The sequence below is a fragment of the Anas platyrhynchos genome, chromosome 15, assembly GCF_047663525.1.
Source record: "Anas platyrhynchos isolate ZD024472 breed Pekin duck chromosome 15, IASCAAS_PekinDuck_T2T, whole genome shotgun sequence".
In the NCBI taxonomy this organism is placed as follows: Eukaryota; Metazoa; Chordata; class Aves; order Anseriformes; family Anatidae; genus Anas; species Anas platyrhynchos.
The window spans coordinates 436,315-462,229 of NC_092601.1; the positions used below are offsets into that span (position 1 = coordinate 436,315).

At 53.1% G+C, this 25,915-nt stretch overlaps 1 protein-coding gene, 1 long non-coding RNA gene and 1 pseudogene across 2 annotated transcripts; 2 read left to right on the forward strand and 1 right to left on the reverse strand.

The window, feature by feature from the left end:
• Nucleotides 1-357: 357 nt before the first annotated feature.
• LOC139998764 (maestro heat-like repeat-containing protein family member 7) lies at nt 358-18,003 on the forward strand (the record flags this gene model as incomplete). Its single annotated transcript, XM_072023996.1, has 21 exons — nt 358-1,959; nt 2,147-2,246; nt 3,006-3,056; nt 4,265-4,413; nt 4,760-4,884; nt 12,031-12,101; nt 12,244-12,372; nt 12,514-12,593; nt 12,753-12,876; nt 13,158-13,247; nt 13,334-13,438; nt 13,660-13,837; nt 14,563-14,669; nt 15,029-15,178; nt 15,400-15,554; nt 15,916-16,054; nt 16,320-16,457; nt 16,636-16,812; nt 17,169-17,324; nt 17,594-17,695; nt 17,896-18,003. Coding segments are annotated over exons 1-21 (2,511 nt in total), but the record flags the coding sequence as incomplete, so codon positions are not given.
• Nucleotides 18,004-18,128: 125 nt separating this feature from the next.
• LOC139998730 (uncharacterized) lies at nt 18,129-25,620 on the forward strand. The gene is made up of 2 exons (XR_011803506.1): nt 18,129-18,251; nt 18,911-25,620. It is a non-coding gene; the product is annotated as an uncharacterized lncRNA (long non-coding RNA).
• Nucleotides 22,218-25,915, reverse strand: part of LOC139998727 (adenylate cyclase type 10-like) — a 152,378-nt pseudogene continuing 148,680 nt past the window's right edge.

Consider the following 25,915-nt stretch of genomic DNA (forward strand, 5'->3'; position numbering starts at 1 on the left):
CAGCAAAGGCTGGCGGTCCTACAAACGAAACAGGAGTGACTCTGTGCCTCGAAGCATGGGAAAGTTCTGCAAGGAGGTGAAAAAACACAAAGAAAGAAACCAAACCAAACACACCTTACAACCTGTTTCATGAGAAGGATTCTGCTTTCGCTTCAGTGAAAACTTTACATTTAACTTCCTCATTCCTGCTCCCACAAGGAAAGCGGGCCAGCTGTTTGCCCTGCCTGACTTTGCACAGCCTTCCCTCACGTGCCACGGGCAGCTCAAGTCCTTGCAGGCTTTGACAACCGCTTCTCATGCACACTGCAACGGCAAAGTGGAGATACTGAAGTGTTGTCGACGGAAGGAAGACACAAGCACTCAATATGAGTGATCAGTATGCTTCAACTTTACTAGATAGCCCAGTCGATATATATACGGTACAAGATAATTAGGTCATACATGTTACAAAAGCTAAGCTTATGATTGATTATTGCTATATCCTGTTAGTGCAGACAGCTATAACCACAAGTTCTCTTTTTAGAGCTAACTATAGCCCCAAGGACACTGTATTCCTTGCTCCAAGGACACTGTTCTTCTATCCCTTTTACAGCTGTCAGCTGCAGGCCTTATGTTTTACGGTTAGCCCAATCTTATACTAGCGGTGTGCGGTATTTGGCAAGATCGTCCTCATCTAATTGCTTAATGTTTAGGTGACCTCTGCCCTCAAGCCATTCCTCTACACTGAAGCAGCCTCCAGCGCCTGCTTGCAAAGAGACGACACCCCAAGGGCTGCTTCCTGCTTAGTTCAGTAGACTTGAAATGAGAAGGGGGAAGAGAAAGAGCAAAACAAAACCCCAGCCTGAACCCAAAGAGCCGAGAACGCTGAGCTCGGCGGCACGGAGAGCTGAAAGCACCGCTCGGAGGCGGGGCTCGCCCTGAGAGCTGGGAGGTGCTTTGAGGTGGTTCTGCTCTGCCTTTGGGAAGAGCAGAGCTTGAGCTCTAGCTAGCTGTGTGTACAGCAGCCAATTCCTTCAGGTGATGCTGAGCGGGGATGGGAGCAGCCAGACGGAGCTGGAAATGGTGTGGATGAAATACCAGACACACAAATCGTCCCTAAGAGCAAATTCGGGCTTTCCCTAACACCATCAACCCCTTAAGGGAAGTCGTAACCACATTACACCCCCTAACTAACGTTTTTTTACTTCAGCACTAATTAACCCTGATTTTTAGCCTTGCTCTCCGAGCCCCCTCAGCACCCCCCGCGTGCACCTGCCCGCGGGGCCGCCTGAGGGGGTGGGGGGCTGGTGAACGAACCCCCCCCCAAAGCTCCCCGCCCGGGCTCGCTCGGAGGGAACCCCGCGGGAACTCACGGCCGGGGCTGCTCTCTGCCTGCTCGTCCTCCTGCCGCCGGGCTGCAGCGAGAAGAACTCGGAGCTCGAGTCCATGGCAGCCAGGGACCGCCGGCGGCTGCCGGCGCTGCGCCTCAGCACCACCATGGCGGCGCCGCAGGGCCTCCCGGAGGCGCGGCGCCCGCTGAGGCGGCCCCGCGCCGCGGCCCGCTGAGGATCCCTCCGCCTCACACGGAGCCCTCCATCCCCCTCCTCCCCCCTTTCTTCCCTCCTCGGCGCGGCTCCCTCTTCCGGCCCTCGCTGAGGGCCGGCCCTCGCCCGCTCTTTTAATTTTTTTTTTTTTTTTTTTTTGGAAGTATTTTTTAAATCTTTGCCGGCGGAGGGTTACAGGCGGGAGGCGCAGCACCGTTTGAGCCTTTTGGCGGGCGGGAAGCGGCGCGTGCCGCCCCCTCAGGCGGGCGCCGCCTCCTCACGGGCTCCGCGCCCGCCCTCAGGCGGCTCCCTCAGGAGCCCGGCCCCGTTCCCCAGCACGGGAAATCTGCCCCCGGAGCATGGCGGAGCTGGATGAGGACCGGTACCGGCCGGCGGTGCCTCCCCGAGCCGCCTGCGCCTACACCGGCTGCTACTGGTAAGGGAGGCGCCTGAAAATGGCGGCCGGCGCCTGAGTGGAGGCTGGCGGCACGCTGAAGGGGGGAGTTGAAAACGGAGCTAAAAACCCCGCAGGGAAACCTTCCCGGCCCGGTTTGGGTTGCTGGAAGTGAAGGTGAAAAGGGGATTGAAAAGAAAACGGTGCCGTCGACGGTTGTGTTTTGCAGTGAGGAAAACGTGTGGAAGCTGTGCGACTACATCAGGAGTCGGGGGGAGCGCCCTGTGGAAGAGTTCTACGCGGTTTTCATCTCCAACGAGAGGAGGATGGTGAGTGGGTGAGTTGTGCGCTCCGTGGGGGTGGTAAACCACAGGCGGGGGGAGGTGGGAGGCGCTTTAACTACCCCAGGCCTTTTAACTACAGCCTGGGGTAGGTGAGTCTTGGCCCCAGGCCCCCCTGCAGCAGCTGAGAGGCACGCAGGCAGCAGCACCTGGGAGCATGAAGAATTTCATTTGTTTCTGGCCTCCAGACCCCACGCAGTATTTGCTCAAGACATCAAGGCAACACCAGAACCTGAGAAGCAGTAAAAGGAAACAGCTCGACCTGCTGCACCAGAAGAGAGCCCTGCTCTCTCCTCTAGAAGCCCCAAGGATAAGGATACCCTCAGGGGAACAAAAGGTTCACGGCATTCTTTCCAAGCTTAAAAGAAGTTGCCCTAAAACAACAGATCAATCTTAATTAAAGGTTAAAGGTTGGGCTAGATGATCTTAAAGGTCTCTTCCAACCTGAATGTTTCTATGAATGTCCTTACCTGTCACGCTTGGATTGTGGGAAGAAGGAATCACGGTGCCCCTAAGGGCTGTGGGATGATTTTTCCCTGTCATCCATCAGGTTAGGGGGAATATTACATTATATGGTCCAGAATAGCGCCCAGTTTAATGTTTCTGAAAGATAAAACCTGGAGCAAGCTTTCTGACAGCAGCACTGACACAAGCTGATGAAATGCAGAGTTTAGCAAAGAACTTACCCAACGTGAAACTAATCTCTGTAAGTCAGGAGTGGTTTATGCCAAATTGCTTAACTTTCAGGTCCCGCTCTGGAAACAGAAGTCAGGGCATGGAGATGAGCCTGTTGTCTGGGTAAGGCCCTCTGTTCTTTCTTTGTCAGTATTTAAGTGCGTGCCTCTGTAGCTGAGGTCTGCAGGATCAGATGTGGGTAGTGTTAGATACCTCTGCTGGAATGAATTTAGGTTTATGTCCCCCCTGAGCATCAGGAAGCACTCTGTATGTGCCAGAGGTCCCTTCCGACCTCAGCCGTCCTGTAGTTCTGTATTAGTATTTATAATTCTTCTACAGCAGCCTAAATGCAACCCTTTTATTGTTCACAGGGAAATAGCAGTGAGATGGCCCATAAAACCACCAGGTGACAAAGCTTAGTTAGCATCGGTAAGAGTGCACAACAGTTCTGTGAAAATTACTGTCTGGTTTTGTTGGGGCCCGCCAGCTTTGTAGGATGTTAAATAGATGTCTTGTAACAAGCTGACAGGTGAAAATATCCATATAGGTCTGACATGGGATGGAAAAACGTGAGCAATATATGTCTTCAGGTGCCAGCTTGTATGTAAGCTCTTCCAGAGTTTTTGGCGTGTCATTTAATTTAATGTAGTTCGGTAGTTGCCACTACAGAATTCCTTTTAAAGATGTGTAGTTATGGTTATACTGTATGGGAGGGAAAAAATCAATTTTGCGTGGCAATTTGTTTCAGAAATTCTGTTTTAAAAAAAAAAAAATCTATGAATTTCTGAAATTCTGTCCTTACAGAATCATTTTCTGGAAAATTATCAGTGTGTTTATATTGTACAAAAGGCTTGGTTTAAAAAGAGGTCCAAGTGTTATCGGGATGATCTGAGAAGGAATAGGAGTTAACAACAACTATCTTCAATTTACTTTTTGGAAAACTGCAATGAATGTAAGTAACTAACACTGAAAATAATAACTGGAGTTTCTCCAACCCCCTGCCATACCCGTGTTTCCTACATGTTAAGGAATCAAAGATGTGGTATGAGGACTAGCGTACTCTTCAGGTTAGCTGCCCAGGCTGATATCAAAGAAGGCTACAAGTAATGGGGAGAATAGCAAGGCTTACCAAAAGGCACGAGGGCTGAGGCAGGCATTAGGAAACGTCTCTCCTGGTGCTGGAACATCACAGGCGTGATACCCGAGCATCAGAAAGCAGTCTCTAAAGAAGAGAAGCTGTAGCCTCAGCTTCCAGGAGGCTTTTTTTCTACTCCCTGTGCCGGTTTCTGGTTAACAACTGTTTAACTCCTGACAATTACCGTTCTTCCCAGGACTACCACGTTATCCTACTTCGTGTCTCCAGTGGGGAGCAGAACTTCACTTATGATCTTGACACAGAGCTGCCATTCCCCTGTCCTTTTGACATGTACAGCACGGAGGCCTTCAGGCTGGATGACAGCCTTCATCCTGAATTTCACAGGTGAGGACAAAAAAAATAAAGATGAAGAGCATGAATTTTATTTCATGAAGTCCAAGTTGAAGTTGTCTCTGTGGATATATACTGATAGAAGTCTTCTGTTATACTCCAAGAAACTCAATGCACTGCATTATTTTTCTAAAGCTCTTTAATTGCTGTTGTTTAATCATCAAAAGCCTTTCCTTGCTGATGTTTATTCTTAACAGCCCAGCAGCTTAGCCCAGTGTTTCTGAGTGGAGTATTTAACTAAGCCAAGGCTCCCTGGGAGGAAGAAAGGGCTCTTCTCCAGAGTGGCTAATGCAGCGTTATGTACATATATCTCTTGATACAATTGTGCATTGTTGTTTAGGAAAATCCGGATGATACGAGCAGATCTGTACCTGGAGACGTTTGCTTCGGACAGATCTCACATGAAAGATGCAGATGGGAAATGGCAGAAACCTCCTCCCTCGTACCCCTGCATTGAAACAGCAGGTGAGCTGGCAGGACTCCTTTTTCCTTTTAACAGAGTTGAATGATTCAGTCAGAGGTGGGTGCAATAAATAAATGTGCTTTTGGACATGTGCTTTGGAAGCGTATCCAGCCAGCACAGTGTGTGGGGACAAAATGGGGCTCTGCAGTGCTTGCCTTTTCCGAACATGTAAAGTGTAGCGTGCTTCCTGGCAGCTGCCACTGCTGTTATCAAACACGAACTGCTGGTCTTCAGAAACTGAGCAGAGAGTAAGAGGTATGAAATGTTGCAGTGGGGAGCTGAAACAGAGGCCAAGCAACCTGCCTAGGGTTGGAAAGGGAATTTTTAACACGGTGATTACCCCACTTTTTTTTATCACACGGCGTTTCAGCTTACTCGAACCAGGTGTTTGCCAAGCTGGCTAATGTTTGCCATGTGTTTATTCTCTCCTTTTCTTCCCAGATGGAGAGAAGTGTGGTGAAGTTTTGTTTTGGTGGAGTTTGTTGATGCTGTGCACGTTTGGTTTTGCTGCTTTTTTAATAATACAATGCTACCATGTATTTCTGTTAGAGAAGGTGGGGTCAAAGGAACATGTCTTGTGTCTAGAGCCAAGTTTATTGTGGTTTTAAGCTACAGGCAAGTTAATTCACAGTTTTTGTGTTGCTTTCTAAGAAAGTTTGGCGTTTCACTTGGGTATAAATGAGTTATGAGTGGGGGCGGGAGCACAGGTACAGCCTTGTGAAGCATTTTTAGAAATTCCAGGCTATGAAACACCTGTCTCAGCCAGCCTCCAGGTCATCCTTGGGACGTTGGTAGGTAGCTAAAGATGCAGAGACTTTGATTGCTCCCGTACTTCATTCCTTAGCCTGTACCTTGCCAGGCTGGGAGGAGCATCCCCAAGTCATCCAGTCCAGACCCTGCTCAGAGCCGGTGCAATTAGACTGAGGGGCTTTAAGACTCTGTCTGGTCTAGCCTGGAACAACTCCAGGGACGGCCATTGCACCACCTCTCTGGGCACAGTGTTCCAATATTTGATCCCAGGCATGAATTCAATACAATTCCAGTATGCAACCAGAGTTTCCTGTGTTCCCACTCGAGTGCTTTGCTTCTTGTCCTGTTGCCAGCCACCTGGAAGGCTCTGAGTGCACCTGTGGTGATGTGCTCTTGTCTGGGCAGTCACCTGGGTGTTGCAGGGGATTTGTTGATTTGTTTTGCTGCTCTTACATTGTATTTATGAATGGTTTACATTTCTTTATATGGAATAAGCGTTTGGGCAAATACAGTACCCAGGGTACACTGAACTGAATAAAGTCTTTTATTTTTATTACAAAAGAGTCAACTTCTTTTTTTTTAATAAATCAGATCAGAGGTTGACATCCCACCATAAACGTGTTGCTCTGTTGTAAACTGAGGCCACCCTTGCAGCTCCCCCCACTACCAAAACCTCGCCACATAAACCCAGCACCTGGGCGTCACTCAACAGAGCCATTGAGCTGTAGAACATCAGGTTGTCATCCCTCCAGACATGAGTTTGCTCCTTGATTAAACTACTGAGCTGGTTCCTGGTGGCTGAAATCCATGGCACGCTTCCTTTAGTGAGGCTCAGATAGGAGAATTTGCCACGTTTGGTCTAATTTCAGGATCAAGGCTGTTAAGGAGAACAGAGACAACCATTATTCAGAATGTAGAAGTTAAAAATCAGCATGAAGAAACGTTCCTTTTTCTCTTTACTCACTCTTTAGCTTGTCCTTTCCCACAGAGAAGTCCTGACTTTCTGTAGTCCATTCCTATTACAGTATTTATGTGCTGAGAGTCCCCGTGTGGTGGCTTTTTGGACTCGGTCACCCTTGAATTAGGCATTGAACAAACAGAAAAAAGTTCCTCACAGTCCCACTCTCTCCTGGCTTCTCTGTGCTGGTGGTCACTGGAAATTCTCCAGTAACCCAACACTACAACGTTTGCTACTGAAAATGTTAGGGCAAGGCCTTGACGGCCTGACATCCACGCTGGGGTCACCCTGTCCCATGGGTCGGTCCTCTCACTTCCACCAAACTATGGATGCAGTGAGCTGGGATGGGACAGAAGACCCATGTCTGTCCTGCCTCTTTCTCCTCTGCTGCTTCCTTTTTGTTAAGAATATCATTTATTCAATTCAACCTCTTTTACGTGCCTGTTTGGGACTTTAGGGGAAAAAAAAAAGCTCTATTTTTCTGACACGCATTTTCTCGGTTGATGCATTTCTGCAGGCCCATCTCGTGGAAATAAAATTTTTCAGTTGGCCAGCAGAGAGAGCAGTCAGCACGCAGCAAGCGTGCGGCCAGTTCCCTGCTGGCACGGTGTGCCAGGAGCTGTTACAGCTCAAAACAAATCATCCCACAGCAGCGCAGAGGTGATCTGTGTCTCACAGGGTTGGGGCACCGGGTTTCGTGTTGCCCTTGTCAGCCTGAGCCCCTGAGGGCATCGAGGAGCGTGCCAAGGCCTTCAAACCAAGCCTTTGGATCGAACCAGCGTTTGTAATTCCTACTGAAATGGGTGCGTGGCACTTGAGGATGTCAAACTAATCGATGTATGGATTTTGGGGGCTAAATTTAGGCACCTGGGAGGCTGCAATCCGATCTACACCATTAAGTAGAGCAGCTGGGAGGCACCGGGCTGCACTCGTATGAATCAGATTCCAGGATCAGAGCCCGGGTCGGAACATTTTGGCCTGTGGGGCCCTTCCCTGCTCGCCCGCTCGGCGTCATCCAGCCAGGACCTCATGTGTGCTGTGAAACCATCTGCTGTGAAAACGGTCAGCTCTAGGGTCTGCTTTTCCCTTGTTAGGATGAATTGGGCCGAATTTTCCCGTTTTACGGTGCCGTGAGGTTGTTTTCTCCTTTTCCCCTTGCCTTTCCAGCAAACACGGGTGGTGGGTTGAAGGACACTGCAAGGAGCAGGCAGGAGGTGTGAAAACCCCGCCGGGTCATTCCTGTAGCCCCCAGCAGCTGAGCACCTGCCTCCACCTTTTGTGGGGTTGCCCTCTTAGGGCACTTAGGATTCGCAGGCTCGGGGAATCTCAACGTGAAACCCATCTCCACGTCCGCCTGCAGTAATTTCCTGCTCAGAAATTGGAGGGAGCAAGCGCCGGTGATTTTCTTCTCCCTCCTGGCTTCCCCCGTGCTGGCCCAGCCGAGGTCAAGGTGAATGAGGCATACCCGGGGAGTGTCCGGAGGCATCCGCGCAGCTTTGCTCAGCAGCTGCCTGTGCCCTTGCCCCTGGAGCTCGGCGAAGATCTGAGCGAGGCTTTTTTGTCATCATGGTGTCAGCAGAGAAGCACTCGCTGGAAGGGCAGCCTCTCAAAGCACAGCTGCAGCAGCGGTTCTGGAAAATCTCCCCAGTTTGACCTAAGATAAACAAATATGGCAGCTGAAGCGTCCTCAATGTTTCCTTGTTCTTACAGTAGGAAATACCTTGGATGCTGAGGGCGGCTAAAACAAATCTTGCCTACTTATCTAAGGCCTCTGGCAAGTCCCTGAGTTTCTGGGGGAGCTAAGCCGCTTCCCATGCGGGAGGCACACAGAGCTCGGGTTCGTGCCGCCGAAAATCAGCACGCAAAGGACCTGAGCTGTGGACCGGTGCTCGCCAGGCCCGAGGGAGGTGGCATTGCTGGGTGTGATGAGCAGGGTGTTTCCAGCAGGCCAGATTCCTGACAATACATGACTTAAAAGCAGGAAATGCTCATTTGGCTCTCTCCAACGTCATACCTGCCTTCCCATGCAGGGCTATATCTGAAAGCCAAACACTGCAATAAGGCAGGAATCATTACATGTTACATTTTTTTTTTTTTTAACCAGCCTACACGGTAAGAATATGGTAGCTAGCTCAGCCTTCCCCTCTTCCGAGTGTGTAATTGTGGTGGCATGCTTCCCACCGCCTTGGCATGGCTGGTCGGGTGGCAGAGCAGCAGCTTCACACTCGGAGCCCTCCAGAAAAACCACTCTGCCACGGCTTTTAATGATTTAGCTGTAAAACCTCCCTCCGCTGCCATGGCTTCCGACTTGCAGAGGGGAACAAGGGTTTCCAGCCCGTGTTTATAGCTCCTGTAATCAGTAAGGCCACTTATACTGTACTCATGCACTCATCACAGAGTGTTTTGCTGTATGAAATGGTCGTGGTTATATTTATCCCTGTGCAAAAACAAAGTCATCACAAACTCGGGCGGCAACGTTCGGCGTGTTTTGCCCTTGCTGTGTGCTGCTGTTTCTTCAGCAAACGGAGCGTCTACCAGCCCGAGCCACGCTCCTAGCACAAAAACCCCAGCCTGCTGTACGTCAGGAACCCCTCTGGTGTTTTTCTCTACTTGTTTTTTTTTTTGTCTTGTGTGAAGTAAACACAACTATTTAGTAAACTTTGCTCAGCTGCTACCTCAGTACGAATATGAGGCGATGCCAGCACAGTCCACAGGGTTCCATTAGTAGAGCTGAAAGCCGAGTTTGATCCGTTCTGCCAGAGGTACTAAAAATACCTTCTAATATGCTAAGGTATGTGTCTAGCCAGAAGATGTTTTCAAACGCCTTGTTCCAGGGAGCTGCTACACAGTAAACGGAGCCCGAGCAGCTCAGTCCTGAGGTGCAGAGGAAGAAGAGAAGAGGAAGGCCAAGTGCCTCCAGCCTGGCTCTAGACCAGGGGTAGCAGCACCATGTTCCCCCCACGTTGGTCCCAGCAGCAGGGTGGGAAGAGGGGACCTGGAGGGGGTTACAGCGCCCTACCTGCTGTAATACACAATAAATGTTTGTTCATTGTCTTTTGTAAAAACAAGGAGTTCCTCTTGAGGAGCGGGAGTTGCAAAGGCTCCCTGCTGAAGTAAGGAGCTGTATAATGCTTGGCTAGACACTATGAAAATTCTTTTGCTTAATGTAACAAAAAAGAGAACCCCCTCCCCTTCTCTCCTTCTGCATCTCAGTTGCCTCTTTTGTTCAAAGACCCTGCTGCAAAGCTCATGTAACCATCTCCTGATAAGTTGTTAAACTAGTGTATCAACGTCCTGCCTTCCTGTCTCACGCTGGGCCAACATGACCAAATAAAAAAAGAAGTTGGACCACAACGCCGAGGAAGACTACAGCCTTCATCTTCACGACCACCAGAGGGACAGAGATGACCCCCTAGCAACAGTGCGCGCAGTCGCAGAATATACCAGGATGTGCTGCGTAATCCCGGAATTACCAAGATATAAAAAGGGATGCTGGCGGGGGTGAGGTGCGTGCCGTTGGTGGAGCCGAGACTCCGTGGCCGCCCAGCGCTGTTTTGCTTGCTGTTGCTTACTCAATACATTCCTTTCTATTATTAATGCAATGCTCTCCGAAAATTAATTAAGGGGGCAACTTACAACACTGGGGAGCTCTGCTTGGGCATGGCTGGTGCGGCTGGTGGCGAAAGTGGGGTGGCTGGCGGGCAGCCTGCGATGGCAACCGATTGCGTTGCCCTTCACGGGCACCAGGCCTTGCAGCTGCCCCTGAGCAGCTCCTCTGGGAAGGATCCAGCGCTGAAGCATCTCACAGTGCTGGGAGCTCCCTTCACATCGGCCACGCTAATGCTGAAATTCCTCCTGTCCTCCTCCCTGCCAGGAGTCCAGCCAGGTGCGGGAGCACTCCATCTGCCTCTTCCAAGCCATGGTGGAGGCTGTGCTGCGGCAAAGGAAGAAGGAAATGAAGAGGACAGTGCACAGCAGCCTCCTCCCACTCTACTTTCACATGAGAGACCAGAGTGAGAGTGTAGCAAAGGTACAGATCTCAGAGCTGAGCAGTTATGTGGGCAAGGGTGTGCTGATGCCACAGGGTTGCTCTGGGGGATCACAGAATTTCTAGGTTGGAAGAGACCTCAAGTTCATTGAGTCCAGCCTCTGATCTCTGGCTGTGATCTCTGGGATCTCTCTCATTGTGAGCTGCCTCCAATAGTGGCAGTCCCGTGGCCTTGCCTTGGCCACTGAACCCAGTGCACGCTGTCCGAGCCACGGCTGCGCTCGCGTCAGGCAGCACCCTGGGGTGTCACCAAGTGACGTCACAATGGGTGCCCACCCAGCCCAGGCGCGTGTCACAGTGGCACCCATTGTGACGTCACTTGGTGACACCCCAGGGCTCCGCCTTATAAGAGCGCAGCCGTGGCTCGGACCCTCAGTGTCGGTGCACGGCAGTGACGGACAGGGCAGGAGCACAGGGCCTTCGAGGAGTCCCCGAGCATAGCCCACGTCCCACAATGCCGCAACCGCCCGCCCGGAGGAGCCGCCGGTTTCTATTTGGGAACTCTCCCACTCCAGAGGATTTTTCTGAATCTGATGAGGAGGGAGGCATGCCCCCCAGGCAGCCCAGGCTGGCCTGGCAGGAGACCTGGTCTTCTAGGGGCAGCAACCGGCCAGCAGAGGACAGCTTGCTGGCAGTGGACAGAACCCCAGTCGAGGCCTTTTTGCCGGAAGAGGACAGCAGCCCGGCAGAGGACAGGAGACCAGCAGAGGCCATTGCTCAGGCAGCGGGCAGCAGCCAGGTAGAGGAGAGCCAGGACGACGTACAGTGGCTGGATCCCAGTGAGTCAGGGTCTTCGGGATGGGGTGGGGAGGGTTGGGGACACAGAGACCGCAGCCTGACTCCAGGACTCCTTCCCTGGGTAAAGCGGCGCTTGGGCTGACAGGGCCGAGCTTCCTCCGCAGCACCACAGAATGCCAGGACGCTTTGGGCTGGGGGGGACCTCGGCGATCACGATGCTTCCCCCCAGCCCAGGCTGCCCAAAGCCCACCCAGCCTGGCCGTGGGCAGTGCCAGGGAGGGGGCACCGCAGCCTGCGCCAAGGCCTCACTGCCCTGGGCGTGAAGGAGAGAAATCCCTGCCTGTCCGAAAGAAACCTGCCCTCTTTGAGGTTAAGGCCGTCACCCCTTGTCCTGTCGCTGCAGTCCATGATGAAGATCCTCCCCCAGCTTTCCTGGAGGCCCCTTTGGGCACGGGGAGGCCGCAGCGAGGTCCCCCCGCAGCCTTCTCCAGGCTCCACAAGCCCAGCTCCCTCAGCCTCTCTTCCCAGCGGAGCTGCTGCAGCCTCTGGGCATCCCCGCGGCCTCCCCACGTCCTTCTGGGGCTGGGGCCCTTCCTCTCCTCACCCCTGCATTCAGCCCCTCTCTGCAGCACTCTTTGCTTTCCTCCTTTCCAGGTAATATATGGAAACTGTGCAGAGACTCGGCTGTGAAATTCATCAGGGCGTATGTCAGAGGCACAAAAAAGGTAATGGCAGCCGCTTGCATCACAACTGTGCTCCTGGCGCTGCCCTCCAGGGGTCCCACACAGCCCCAGACCCCTCAAGGCTTTGGTCCTGCTGGCCGTGGGTGTCCCCCTAATGCTCTGTTGGTGTCTTTGTGGCTGCCAGGACGACGAGGAGCAGAAGATGCTGTTCCTCAGCAAAATCTGCGATCTGTGCAGATGTGTCACAGAGAGGGGTGTGCCGATGAACTTGCATGGCTTCTGCAGCAAACATAAGCTGGTGGAGAACATCATGGTGAGAGGATGAGCAGCGGGCTGGGGAAGGGGCAAGGCCCCCCGGCACCAGCCCCCTGGGAGGCGAGGGCTGGGGCAGCGCTGGCTCTGCTGCTGCTGTGTGCCGGCGGCTCCAAGGTCTCATCCTGCTTGTGCTCTGCAGGCGCTGCTGGAAAAGGAGCCCGTGGACAGCTTGCGCACAGCATTCCGGCAGAAGGCCATGGAGACTGTCGCCCTCCTCAGGTGCGTGCCCAGCCCCTGGTGGCAATGTCCTGGTGGCCCTGAAGCTGGCAGGGAGGCTGCCCGTCCCTCCCAGGGATGCCTGGCCAAGGGAGGTCCGTGTCCTCCTTCATAAGCCTCGAGGCACTGTGTCCAACAGGCTCCTCTCTCTCTCTCCTTCAGCAACACCATACCAACAGAACTGCGTGGCAATAAGGAGAGATTCCTAAACATGTGCTGCAAGAGCGTCTTCTTTCTACCTCCCGAGTCAGACATGCCAGAGACAGAAGGAGCGCTCTACGCCAAGGTATGTGCTGGGTGAGGTACCGGCACCCCCAGTCCTGCTGAGCTGCTGCCTTGCTTCCCCGTGCTGACACAACCAGAGACCAGTGCAGGGCCGGGACCCAGATTTGCTTTCCCAGCCTCACGCCTTCCCCTTCCCCGACCTGATCTTGTGCTGCAGGAGGTCTGCACGCAGCGGCTTTTTAGCCCCAAAGCCACCCCTGAACTCCCAAGGGGCTCAGAGCCAGCTCCTGGGGGTGAGGAGGGCCACAGAAATAATTCGATGCTCTTCTGTCCTCCCTGCAGACTATGGATGCCTTGGACACCATGCTGGCGGCCTTCGTACGCAACTGTCCCAACACCAGTGTCAGCATAGAGTTGGAGAATATCTTGGAGGTTTGGCATTTGCAAAGAATTTCCAAAGAATCCTCTCAGGTCACATTTGCAGACCACTGTCAACCCAGCAACTTCTCTTCTCGCAGGCGCTGCTGGACTTTGCCCTCTCCAAAGACCCAGCTGTGTGTGAGAGAGCTGTGAGAAGGATTGAGAGGCTGGGTGATTTCATCATCAGTTATTTTGTGAGCGAGGTAAGGCACAAGGAACCCTCCACACTTTCCTGCATCCCAGAGCATCCTGCCACTCAGGGGTGCCTGCGAGGCAAACCTGGATGCACGTGAGTGCCTCAGAACCGTGAATCGAGGGTCTTCGTCCCTTCTTCGCCCCTGCTCTTCCCTCCCCAGGCCGTGCTCTCTCAGGGGCTGGCTCTGCCTCCACTAAGCCCTTTGTCTCTCGTCCCTTCCTCACCCAGAACTCAGATGACTATGAAAAATACAAGCACAGCTACAATGATTCCAGAGAGCTCTACATCCCCATCCTGGGACAGCTGCTGGGCCACCTCTTCATTTTCTGCAGTGGCGATGAATCCATGAGAAACGCAGCTTTGGATGTTCTTTATCGCTTCTTCAAAATCTTAACGGAAACAAGAGGTAAGAAGTTGTGGTGGGCAGCGTCTGTCCTATCACAGACATCTCCTGTTATGTCTGCTTGTTCTCCTGAGTATTGTGAAGGATTGTTTTTGTGCTTGGTGGAGGCTGCCCACGGAATTCTGCCAGGTTCCCTGGCCTCCTCTGCTCCTCACAGCAGCTTCCCGCAGCATTCTGGCTATCGTTTTCCGCAGAAGCTAGACGCTCACCTGCCGTCCAGGAGCAGTTCTCTGCTGCTGTGCTTCCCAACCCTCCCCAGATCACCTACCACGCTGTTTTGTGGTGTCCCCCAGTCTAAGCCATCAATCGATGAGCACTTCCCAAACCGCATCTTCCCCGAGGAGTGAACAGAAGAGCCAGCTGTGCATCACCAGGGATGGTGACGCCCTCCAGAATGCTCCCTGACTGTTTGCTCCCTGCCGTCTTAAAGGCAGGTGTCAGGGGGCTTCCTGCACATCCTGACCCCGAGCAGAAGGGGGTCTGTGACACGCTGCTACCCCCACGGCACCCAACGCCATTGCTTCTCCTCCTTCTGCATCATCCCTGAGGTCCCTCTTGCTCCCAGCACTCCTCACCTTGTGCTTTACATCCCTGCCCACCACTCTCCTCGCCGTGGGTCTGAGCCTCCCTCCTCAGCCATTCCTAGTGAAAGAGCTTTTCACCATTTGGCAAGCTTGTTGGCAAAGACACTCTTCCCTACTGACTCTTTGGTGTTTCCCCCTGTTTAGAAAGCTCACAGACAAAGGACATGAAAAATTATAGGCTGCACCGCGTGATATCGAAGGATACAAGATTTCCATATTCTATAACAACAGTTCCCTGTGAAATTGCCAAGGTAATGAGCTCTGGCCTTGCTGGGGATCTTGTCCGCAGCATCAGCAGGCATCTCGTGTGAGCAAAGGGGTCCAGAACCGGTGGGGCTGGCACGGCCTCACTCGCCCTGCTGAGAGGGTTCCTCTTGTCCCCAGGCTGGGGCTATGCGAAGGCTGCTCCCCTGTGTCCCGGCAGCAGCTCCAGCCCTCCTGGCCACCAGCAAGCCCTGGTTACCTGCAGGGCCAGCACTCTGGCCCCATATGCCCCATCCTCACCCCTTCCCCCGAGGGCCCTCTCTCCAGAGCTGCCCTTGCTGCTCAGCTAAGCAGCACCCTTGGGACACTCAGTGAGGCATGTCTTCGCTCCTCCTTCTTCCCACAGGGGTTTGGAGGACATCTCTTCCCTGCTGAGAGGCTGGACATCATCCTCACAGCCCTTGAAGCTTTACAAGACTCCAGCATCCATGACAAGCAGGGGGCCTGCAGCGTGCTGGACGCAGCCTTGGAGGTCCCTGACTACTGGCTGACAGATGTAAGTGGCCTGTGGCCATGGCCCTGCCCTTGAGCTCTTCCAGGCGTGGTTCCTCTCTCCGTCCCTGCCTCCCTCCCTGCCTCCCTCGCACATCGGGGTCTCTTGGGCTCCAGAAGCCACCTGAAGCCAGCAGAGAGCAATGGAAGGGGCCAAAGTTTGAGTGGCAGCTGTGGCAATGGCTGCGGTCTGCTGGCAACACCATTCCCACTTTGTCCCCCAAGGTGCCAAAGACCATGGAGTGCATCAGGAGAAACCTGGACAGCATCCACACGGCATCGGCGCGGCAGTGCCTGGACTCCCTGCTTCTCGAGCTGACCAACATGATGTCCAGGGAAGAAGTCAAGAACCTGCTGCAGTTCTCTCCACCATGTGACAGGTCCTGGCCTTAACATCCTTGAGGGCTTGTTCCGCGTCGGGAGATGCACCTGGAGACTCTCTGCTTGCCTCACCAATGGCAAAGAGCAGGACATCCCCAAGGAGCACAGCCCTCCTTCCCACCAATGTGTTCCAGCCCTACTGGGCCAGCCAGGGCTGCAGCAGCCCAGCTGTCCAAGGCAGCCCAGAGTCCCCCTGCCCCCAGGGAACACCAGCTCAGCCCCCTCCTGCCTGCCCAGGCTGGGCCCTCAGTGCTCCCCAAGTCACAGGGGCTGCAGGACAGCCTGGGTCCTCTGGGGCTGGCCCAGTTTGTGGCCCTGCGGCTGAGGCAGCCTCACTGACAGAGTATTCTGGGCTTGCAGCACTGACCTGGCCATGTGGGAGGTGATCCTGGCCATGCCGCAGACCTTGGAGAAGATTTTAAACATCATGATGGAAGACTTGCTGCTGCGCAACTGGTGCACCGCAGTCACCGAAGACACCTGCATCCGTCGCTTGGCTGTGAGTTCCCAGATGAAACCTTGCTCCCAGCAGGGCTACGTGTGCCCCTTCAGGCACACAGGCACAGCCCTGTGCCCATCTACCCCCAGACTGCCAGCTCCCGCAGGACGTACGGACACATGGTCCCTGGGGCCGGCAAGCCCCCGTAGCTCCCCGCGCCTGGTGCCTCTTTGGTGCCAGCTGGCGCTGCCCCATCCCTGCCCAAAGGTGGGAGAAGAAGAGGCTGCAGGGGGCCCTGCCAGGCTCTCACTGCTCTTTCTTGCAGATGCTGGCCCAGAATCACTTTTATGTGGAGGACTTTGTTAACCCAGTGCACCTCCAGAGCTACCTGAGGCACCCAAGCCCAGAGATGCGTTTTTTGGTTCTGAAAGGGCTCTGCACCGTGTCAGAGAGCCCTGTGAAGGTGAGTGGGCCATCGTCAAGCAAAGCCATGTTGGCAGCCTGGGGCTTTGCTCTTCTGCCCTCCCGTCCCTCCCCGCTGCCACGAAGCAAGGCAGGAGGCTGGTGCTCAGGAACCAGAGCCCTTTGCCCAGGGTGGTCTCTCACTGCCTCACGGAAGGGAAATGGTGTCTTTCCTACAGGCAAGGAAAATTCAGGTCCTGCTGCCAGACATCCTGGAGGCCCTGCAGGACACCAACACAGATGTGGTGCTGAAGGCCCTGCTTGTGCTGAAAAACGTGATGGCTCATGTGGAGAGGTGGAAGGCCAGTGGCCTGGCTCTGCAGCTGGCTGAGAAGCTCCTGCCACTCTTTGACCACGTAAGTGTGCTGCGGGAGCCCGAGCCCTCAGCTGGGCCCCCTGTAATGAGGGCTGCCCTTCAGCCCGGCCCTGTGGGCAGCACTCAGGCAGGGCCTTCCCAGTCTCCTCGTCAGCCCAGGCGCTGGGGAGCTCTGCTTGGGCATGGCTGGTGCGGCTGGTGGCGAAAGTGGGGTGGCTGGCGGGCAGCCTGCGATGGCAACCGATTGCGTTGCCCTTCACGGGCACCAGGCCTTGCAGCTGCCCCTGAGCAGCTCCTCTGGGAAGGATCCAGCGCTGAAGCATCTCACAGTGCTGGGAGCTCCCTTCACATCAGCCACGCTAATGCTGAAATTCCTCCTGTCCTGCTCCCTGCCAGGCGTCCAGCCAGGTGCGGGAGCACTCCATCTGCCTCTTCCAAGCCGTGGTGGAGGCTGTGCTGCGGCAAAGGACGAAGAAAATGAAGAGGACAGTTCACAGGAGCCTTCTCCCACTCTGCTTTCATACGAGAGACCAGAGTGAGAGCGTAGCAAAGGTACAGATCTCAGAGCTGAGCAGTTATGTGGGCAAGGGTGTGCTGATGCCACAGGGTTGCTCTGGGGGATCTCTGGCCGTCAGCATGAGCTGCCTCCGATGGTGGCTGTCCCGTGGCCTTGCCTTGGCCACTGAACCCAGTGCACGCTGCCCCCCACCACAGCCTCCCCTAACGCGCTGGGAAAGGCTCGCAGCCCTGCCAAGAGGAGGGGACAGAGGGTCTCCTTCCCAAGGCTGTGCTGCTACCTCCCAACCTCTGCTGCTCCGCAGGCCTCTGGGGAAGCTCTCGCCGTGGCTGCAAAGTTTCTGCGACGCAAGGAGCTCAAGCGCTTGGCCCAGACAGAACAGACGTGGAGGATCGGGGAGTGCTTGGTAAGGACCCAACTTGGTTTGCCCCAGCTGGGCAAACGCGCCCGGCCAGAGCCCGCTGCCTGCAGCCGCATCCTCGCTCCCTTCCTGCCAGCACAGGGGCTCTTCTGCAGGCCCCTCTGCCCTCCCTGCCCCCAGGATGCTGGAGGAGACCCTGGAGAGGGTGTGCAAGCCCCGTGACCCTGCGTTCTCTCTCTCTCCAGCTGCAGCAGGACAGAGGCAGAGTAGAAGAATACCTGCAGCAGAGCCAGCCCTACCTGAAGGCCACTCAGACCAACTTGCGACTTGAGGCCGTCAGATTCATTGGTGAGCCCAGCCCCTGGGTCCCTCTTGGGGCAGCCTTTGGCAGCCCCAGGCACTGCCCTGTTGCCCCCAGAGCCCCCCGACTGGGCCCTTGCTCCAGGGTGCAGGAGGGGGCACAGCCTGGCTGGCCAGGCCAGGGGCTGCGCTGCTGGGAGCGTGCTGGGGAGCGGGGCTCTGATGGGATCTCTGTGTCTAGGTCTTGCTGCGCGCTACTGCGAGGACCAGAGCGAGGAGAAGCTGAATGAAATCCTCAGCGGTGAGTGAGGGCAGTGGGGGGTGTGCTAGGGCTGGGGGGACAGCGGCAGAGGCCCCCGTGCCTTGCCCTGCTCCAGGGAAATGCTTCGGGGCGGAGGAGCAATGCAGCCATAGGAACGAGGGAGAGGAGACGGGGTAGCCTGTGGTGTCAGGGAATGGCCTCCCAGCCTGGAGCTGGGCAGTGCCGCTGAAAGGGTTGAGTGTCCCTGAGGAAGAGTCAGGGGAAAGGGCAGTAAGGCTGACAGAAGGTGGGAGCCTGTTGTAGAGCACGCAACCAGGACGAAGAGGGAGATGAGACAGCCTACAAGCAGCTAGGAGCAGGGTCACGATTGCTAGCCCTTGCTCTCATGGGGAAGCACAATAGCGAGAGGAAAGAGTCCAGGAGATTCCTGGAGTGTGTGAATCCTCCCAAGGGATGGAGGCAGGTGGTGAGGGAACCAGCTTGTGAAGGTGCCCCACTTGACCTGTGGTGCGCAGGTGGGGAAGGACTGGTGGCTGCATTTGGGACATTGCTGAGCAGCAGCTTTCAACGGATTCCTTTGTCCCTCCTGCTCCTCCTGGCCTGGGGAAGAGTCGAGTGGGGCTGGCATGGTCTGCAGGGGATGCCTGGGGATCTCTGCAAGGAGTGGGTTTTCATCTCTGCTCTTCTTTCTTTTGCAGTCCTCCAGCCTTCAGAGAACGACCCGGAACCCATGGTCCGTTCCCTGGCAGTTCAAACCACCCTGATCCTGACGTCAATGCATAACGCAATGTCAGGACGGAGATTTCCACTGCTGTGTTGCTGCTGCTGCTAGCCCCGCAGCAGTCCTCAAAAGAGCAATATATATTTTAATAGAACTAGGTTGTTGTCTCGTTATTCCAGCAGCTCCTTCACAGTGACTCGGTGCCATGACGCTGAGCTAACTTGGAGGCCACCAAGGACGTCTTTTCCCTGGGCCCGGTGACTGCATGGCGCCTACTCAACCAGTGAAAGAGTCACAGAACCCTTGCGCTTGGAAAAGGGCCTTCAGCTCAAGTCCAAGTGTCAGCTAACACCACCAGGCCCACCACAAAACCACGGCCCTTAGCGCCAAGTCCACGCATTTCTTTAATAGCTCCAGGCCTGGGACTCCAGCAGTGCCCTGGGCAGCCGGTTCCACCCTTTGCATGAAGAAATTCTCCCTGACATCCCATCCTGTGAGTCCACCTGTGGTAGGTGCGCCCAGGTAGAAGAACTGCTCAGCCTCCTGGCAGAGCTTCGGGAGGAGGTGGGCAGGCTGAGGAGCACCAGGGAGTCGGAGAAGGTTGAACTGTACTCTGCCAGCCCTGGGACAGATGCGTCAGGCAGACACAGCAGAGGAAATGGAGGATCCCCTACCCTCTGGCCATCAGGCAGAAGGAGTGCATCTCAGTGACGAAGGGATGGAAGTTTAGATCTGCTCGGGGCAGCAGGCGAACCCCTCCTTGCCTACCTCACCTTCCTTTCAGGTGCCCTGAAACAACAGACTCTGGAAGTAATGGACACACAAACGATGATGTGCATGAAGGTCCATCCAGGTTGGAGGGGTTTTCTAGGGCAAGTCAGCCTTCCCCAGTATCACGACCACCTCCATCAAGAAGAAGAGAAGGGTTACTGTCATAAGTGACTCCCTTCTGAGCAGAACAGAGGGCCGCATATGCCGGCCTGACCCAACCCATGGAGAAGTCTGCTGCCTCCCAGGAGATCAGGGTAAAAGATGTTTCTAGAAAGCTCACTCGCCCCGTAAGGCCCTCTGAGCATCATCCATTATTGTTCTGTCCCCGGGGTTTTTCGGGGCCCGGTGGCAGTGCCGTCCCCTCTGTGTCCCCCTTCGCGCAGGTGATACCTCGGTGCTGGCCGGGCTGTACGGCCCCGCGGAGGTGCGGGGCTCAAAGGAGAGCCCCGAGAGGGTGACGCTGGAGGTGCTGCTGCGCCCCAAGTTGTGGCTGCCAGGTGGGGGCCGCCTGGGGGGGGGGGGGGGGGGGGGGGGCTCGGGAGGGAGATGGGGTCGGGGCCAGGCTCCGAGGGGCGTGGGGGGGGCCGAGGGGGTGGGGTCCGGGAGTGCTCTGAGGGGTCTGGGGGTGCTCAGAGGGCTTCAGGGGTGGTCAAAGAGCTCCCAAGTGATGTGGGAGTGCAGGGGAGAGCCCTAAGGAGGGCTCTGGGGGTGCTCAGAAGGCTCTGGGGGTGCTCAGGGGGCTCCCGAGGGACGTGGGGGTACCGGGGGGAGGGCCTGTGGAGAGCTCCAGAGGGGAGCCCCCTCCTTGGGGGCTATTTTGTGACACTTTGGGGACACTCTGGGGATAATTTGGGGACAATCTGGAGGCACATTGGGGACACCTTGGGGGCTATTTGGGGACACACCTTGGGAGCTATTTGGGGACACCCTGGGGACAATATGGGGACACTCTGGGGACGCACCTTGCAGGCCCTTGGTGACGTAGTGGATGTCGATGTTGTCACCCGTTATCACCCTGTGCCCCCCTCACTGGCGTGCAGCCCCCACTTGCAGAAGAGGCGGCACTGCAAGTATATATAATCCTCTATACCTAGAGGATTGGTTATCTACTTTGATCAATCAAATTTGATGTATGTGATGCTGCTGGGGATGATTGTTATACATTGTGTGGAACAATGAGTTGGGTGAAATATTCTAGATATGGGAGTCCAACAATTGCTAAAAACTTGTTTATAAATCTTGCAGAGAATATTGTGAAAGCATTCTCTTCTGGTTCAATTGGCCTTGGCCAAATCTGAAAACAAGACACGGATTAATGATACTCAAAAGAAGATGAGGGATTGTGATATATGGAGTGGTAATTCGTGTGGAGAAAATGGTTGATATTAATAAAGAAGGGGGAGGTTTGGGAGTGTGGCCATGGGGCTTGGAAAGCCCTGTGGTTGAGATAAAATTAGACTCTTAACGAGGAGGCCATCAGGAATGTAAAAGAGTTTAGAGGGAACCAAGAAGGGTGATTCAGGAGACTCCATGCAGGCTTGGGTTTCTTGTTCTCCAGCCAGTAAGGCATGGAAGCTCCTGGGTGTTTGCTGTTGTTGTTACATTCAAAGTTGTTTGAGCAATGAAAAGTTGTTTTGAAAAGAACTGCTGTGGAGAGAAGGGGATAAGAGGGGAGCCTGCCCTCAAGAAAGAAGAAGAAAAAAAGGCAACACGATGAAGTTACATCAATAAAGAAGCAGGAAAAAGAAGTGAAGAGGAACAGGCTGGCAGAATGGAGACCAGGACGGGAACAGGCATTTTGATTGCCTCATGAAGATAGGTTCGGCCAAACTCAGCAAACTGCTCAGAGAAGCTCGTACTGGAAACAGGCGCGCCAGAGCTGGAGAGAAGCTCGAGCTGAGAGAAGTGGAGCCAGCACACAACTGCCCCTCGCTGCTAAGCAGCTGCGCATTATGGGGATTCATACGTCCTTAGGAACAAAGACTGTCCTGGTCACCTCACAGCTTATTCTCCTTATTAACAATCGGACAGTTTATGATCCTGAAACATGGGACCAAACTGAGGTCAAGGTGTGGGACTCTGCAACGAGAAACGACAAGGTTGCAGTGGGATTGCTCGGCACCTGGCGAGCAGTCTCTGAGGCCTTAAAGAGCCCTGTGGGACCACAGTCAGAAACGTGTGGTTTGCCAGACTGTGAGGGAGCCGCGGGCTCCTTTACTGCTCCTTCTGCCACGCCACCAGCCCCTCTGCTGCTACAGCCATCGAAGGCTTTTGCTGTTACGCCCATGGTGACCTGGACGTGCCTTTTGGCCCAGGCCCTATGGCCTTGAGAAGGAGCTGGATATGCTTGTCTTCGATTTGGGAAGAACGGGATCCAGAAGGCCTGAAGACCGAGTTGCTTGACAACATAAAGCAAGACATATTGTTCAAAAGGAATGGAAAACGGAGACTTGTTAGTAATCAAGAAAAGTGTTATAAGTTGCCCCCTTAATTAATTTTCAGAGAGCATTGCATTAATAATAGAAAGGAATGTATTGAGTAAGCAACAGCAAGCAAAACAGCGCTGCTTGGCTGCGGAGTCTCGGCTCCACCAACGGCACGCACCTCACCCCCGCCAGCATCCCTTTTTATATCTTGGTAATTCCGGGATTACACAGCACATCCTGGTATATTCTGCGACTGCGCGCACTGTTGCTAGGGGGTCATCTCTGTCCCTCTGGTGGTCGTGAAGATGAAGGCTGTAGTCTTCCTCGGCGTTGTGGTCCAACTTCTTTTTTTATTTGGTCATGTTGGCCCAGCGTGAGACAGGAAGGCAGGACGTTGATACACTAGTTTAACAACTTATCAGGAGATGGTTACATGAGCTTTGCAGCAGGGTCTTTGAACAAAAGAGGCAACTGAGATGCAGAAGGAGAGAAGGGGAGGGGGTTCTCTTTTTTGTTACATTAAGCAAAAGAATTTTCATAGTGTCTAGCCAAGCATTATACAGCTCCTTACTTCAGCAGGGAGTTTTCACAACTCCCGTTCCTCAAACAGAACTCCTTGTTTTTACAAAAGACAATGAACAAACATTTATTGTGTATTACAATCCCTCCTTTTTCTTTTAGTTACTCATTTTGTTCATTGAAGCTCTGCAATGCCTGGCTACTAAGAACTAATGTTTCCTCGATTCCTTCGCTGGTACTTATTGGCTCGTATCTGGCATGTATGAGCATTAAATGTGCCGCTTCTAAACATCCCTTTACAATCGCAATCAATTTATTAAAAATACATGGTCCAAAAGTTAGTGCTATTATTAATAACAACAAAGGTCCTGTTATTGTTGATAATAAAGTAGTAAGCTAAGGTGAATAATTAAACCAAGATTCATACCAGCTCCGTCGGGCTTCATTCTCCTGTTTCCTTTTTTTTTTTTTCCAACCCTTCCCTGGGTCTTGCCATTGTATTTCTTACCACTCCAGTGTGATCAGTATACATATAGCACTCCTCTTTCAGGGCTGCACACAGCCCGTCCTGTTGTAAAAAATACCAAATTTAATCCCCTACAATTTTGTAACACTACCTCTGAAAACGGCCTGATAGATTTTCCAGGGCCGAGATGAATTGTTCAATTTGGGTCAGGTCCTCGTCCACAGCAATGCGTAAGGAAGTAAATTCTTGATTTTGTTTAACCAATGAGGCTACCCTGGTCCCCACTCCAGCTCCTCCCAGGATTATTAGGGTGGCCAAAGTTAGAGCCGTGAACCGTTCCCGTCTTTCCAGATGATGCCTTGCCACTGTGTGCTGGGTATACATACAATCCTCAGGGTGGTATAGAATCCTTGGTATAATTATCACCTGTATACAAAAATCACAAGACGCATTAAAGAGTTTTAGTGATAGACAAGGAGTTATGCCCACTCACACACAAACACACCTAGCGTTGTTGGCTGGGATTAACCACTCGGCTGATTGTTTTCCATTCTCCATGATATTACATAGGTGACACTTCCCACTAGGAACTGTGCCCACACACCTACCACCTCCAGTGACTTGTGTTAGTGTTACCCTTATGTCTTTTCCCCAACTGCATTGTAGAGGGTTGTTCTCGTTTGTGTGGGAGGGCTCCACAGGATTCCCGATAGCATCATAATATGAAGGCCTTATACTAAAGCATAATCAACAGTGTTTTGTTACATTTGGGTTTGTTTTGTTTAATAATTGGTAGCTGGCATTCACGACCCCCCCATATGTTATTCTCAGCTATGTTATCATTCTCGGCTTTACCTGAGCTCGTAGGGCTGCCGAGGGTTGGCACTGAAGTATTTTCCGCAGGCTGGATTCCCTGGATATTTTCTGACAATACCTCATTTGGTCCTACTGCATGGGGCCTATCAGCATCCTCCTTTTTATTAGTACGAGTCCTCCCCTATCTGTTCTGTGTTTGTAAAATCTGACACCTCACATTTTTCCTAGTACCCAGCTAGTATCGTCAAAGTTTGTTATATATATAGAACCTTGCAAACTTTTTATTTCCATCGAAGGTTCCTGTATACCCTATACCATGCCCTCGCCACCTGTAACGGGGATCTGCTTGTTGGTTACAACCTTGCGGCCCATATCCCACTTGTAAAATTTTATCCCAACCAGCCCTGAGTGTTCAGTCTGTAGCAACGGTTTCACACCCCCGGTATGCACAGTAATACACGTTCGGGTAAATACAGTACCCCTTTCCTGGGTTAGAACTTGGGCAGAAATAAAATCCTGATCAGTTAAAGCATGGCTGCACTGACACCAGGTCACATAATGTGATGCAGAAACTGGGAGCACCCGCTGTCGTTGTTTGCTGGATGATGAATTAATTCTCCCATCTGATCAAGCTCCACTTAAAAGGCTGATGGGGATGCGCAGACCCATAGCTGACCAAAGCGATGATACTGACTCCCATGTATCGTAGGAGGTGGTCAGAGCCCATCTAAATTGTCGGCCCCTCAGTCCCCCACCGTTTTCACTTCTCTGCCTCGCTTGTCAGTTCGGTTGCAGCGAACTACAAGGTATCGGTTCTTCTTGGCAGCAGCAGTGTTCTTCAGGGGAACCTACTAGGGAGCCTTTGAAACAGGGCCTCCTCCCCTTCCCACGATACACAAATAATATAAAATACTTATCGAGTCCGTCTTAGTGTCAGCTTCAAGTCGTCAGGGCCTGGAGCTGCCTCCCATTTACCTTCCCAGATTGGGCCTTTCACACGGCTGGCATGCGTCCATCCTTTCTCCGCAGTTCGAACAGCCGTTTCTGTGGTAAGCAAAACAGCATAGGGGCCTTCCCCATCGTGGTGTTAAAGCAGTCTCTTTCCAAGTCTTAATTAGAATTGAGGGTGATCAAGTGGCAATTCCAACTCATAGGGCATACCATATAGCATTTCAAAAGGAGAAATTCCTACATTAGTTCTGGGCTGTGCCCATATGTTTAACAGTGCAAGAGGTAAGCATTTTACCCAAGAAGCCTTAGTTTCCAGCACAAGTTTTGTTAGTTGTTTCTTCATTTCACCATTCATTCGCTCTACCTTTCCAGAAGAGGAGGGGTGCCAGGGGCTGTGAAAATCCCACTCAATCTCTAAGGCCTGCTTTAATCCTTGCAGTAAAGCTTTACACCCATTCAGTCACGTGGTCAATTAGGACAAACAAGTAAGTCAGTAAAGTCTACCTGTATACTTTGGAAAGGTCTAAGCCCTGGCTCCCGTCCCCGTCTAGATAGGTTACAGAAGACCTTTTTATTTACCCTTTGACATATAGTAGTACATCCTCTGCATGTGTGCTTCCCTAAAGTATATATTCCTACACAGACGGCCAGAGAGCACTCCATTAATAACACTGTTATTCCAGTCTAACAATTTACTATTTGAATGCCCAATTTAATCATCAAATCCCTTCCCAACAAGTTAGTCCCTGCCTTGGATACATACAATAATTGCCCAGTGATCATTTTATCCCCTGGTCTCAGCTTGGTATTCCCCAAAAGTGGCACTGTTATCCCACTCCCTTCTACCCCCATCATAGTTAGGATTTCATTAGTTAAATTAATCCCTGATACTTTACAAGTCAGTAATGACTTAGCTGCCCCAGTGTATTGGGTTTGATGGCAAGGTTCGGGGGGTGTGAGGGGTGTGGGGGTGGGAAACTGCAATGGCAGCCCCCGTGAAGAAAAAAAAACACACAGAAACCTCCCCGTGGTT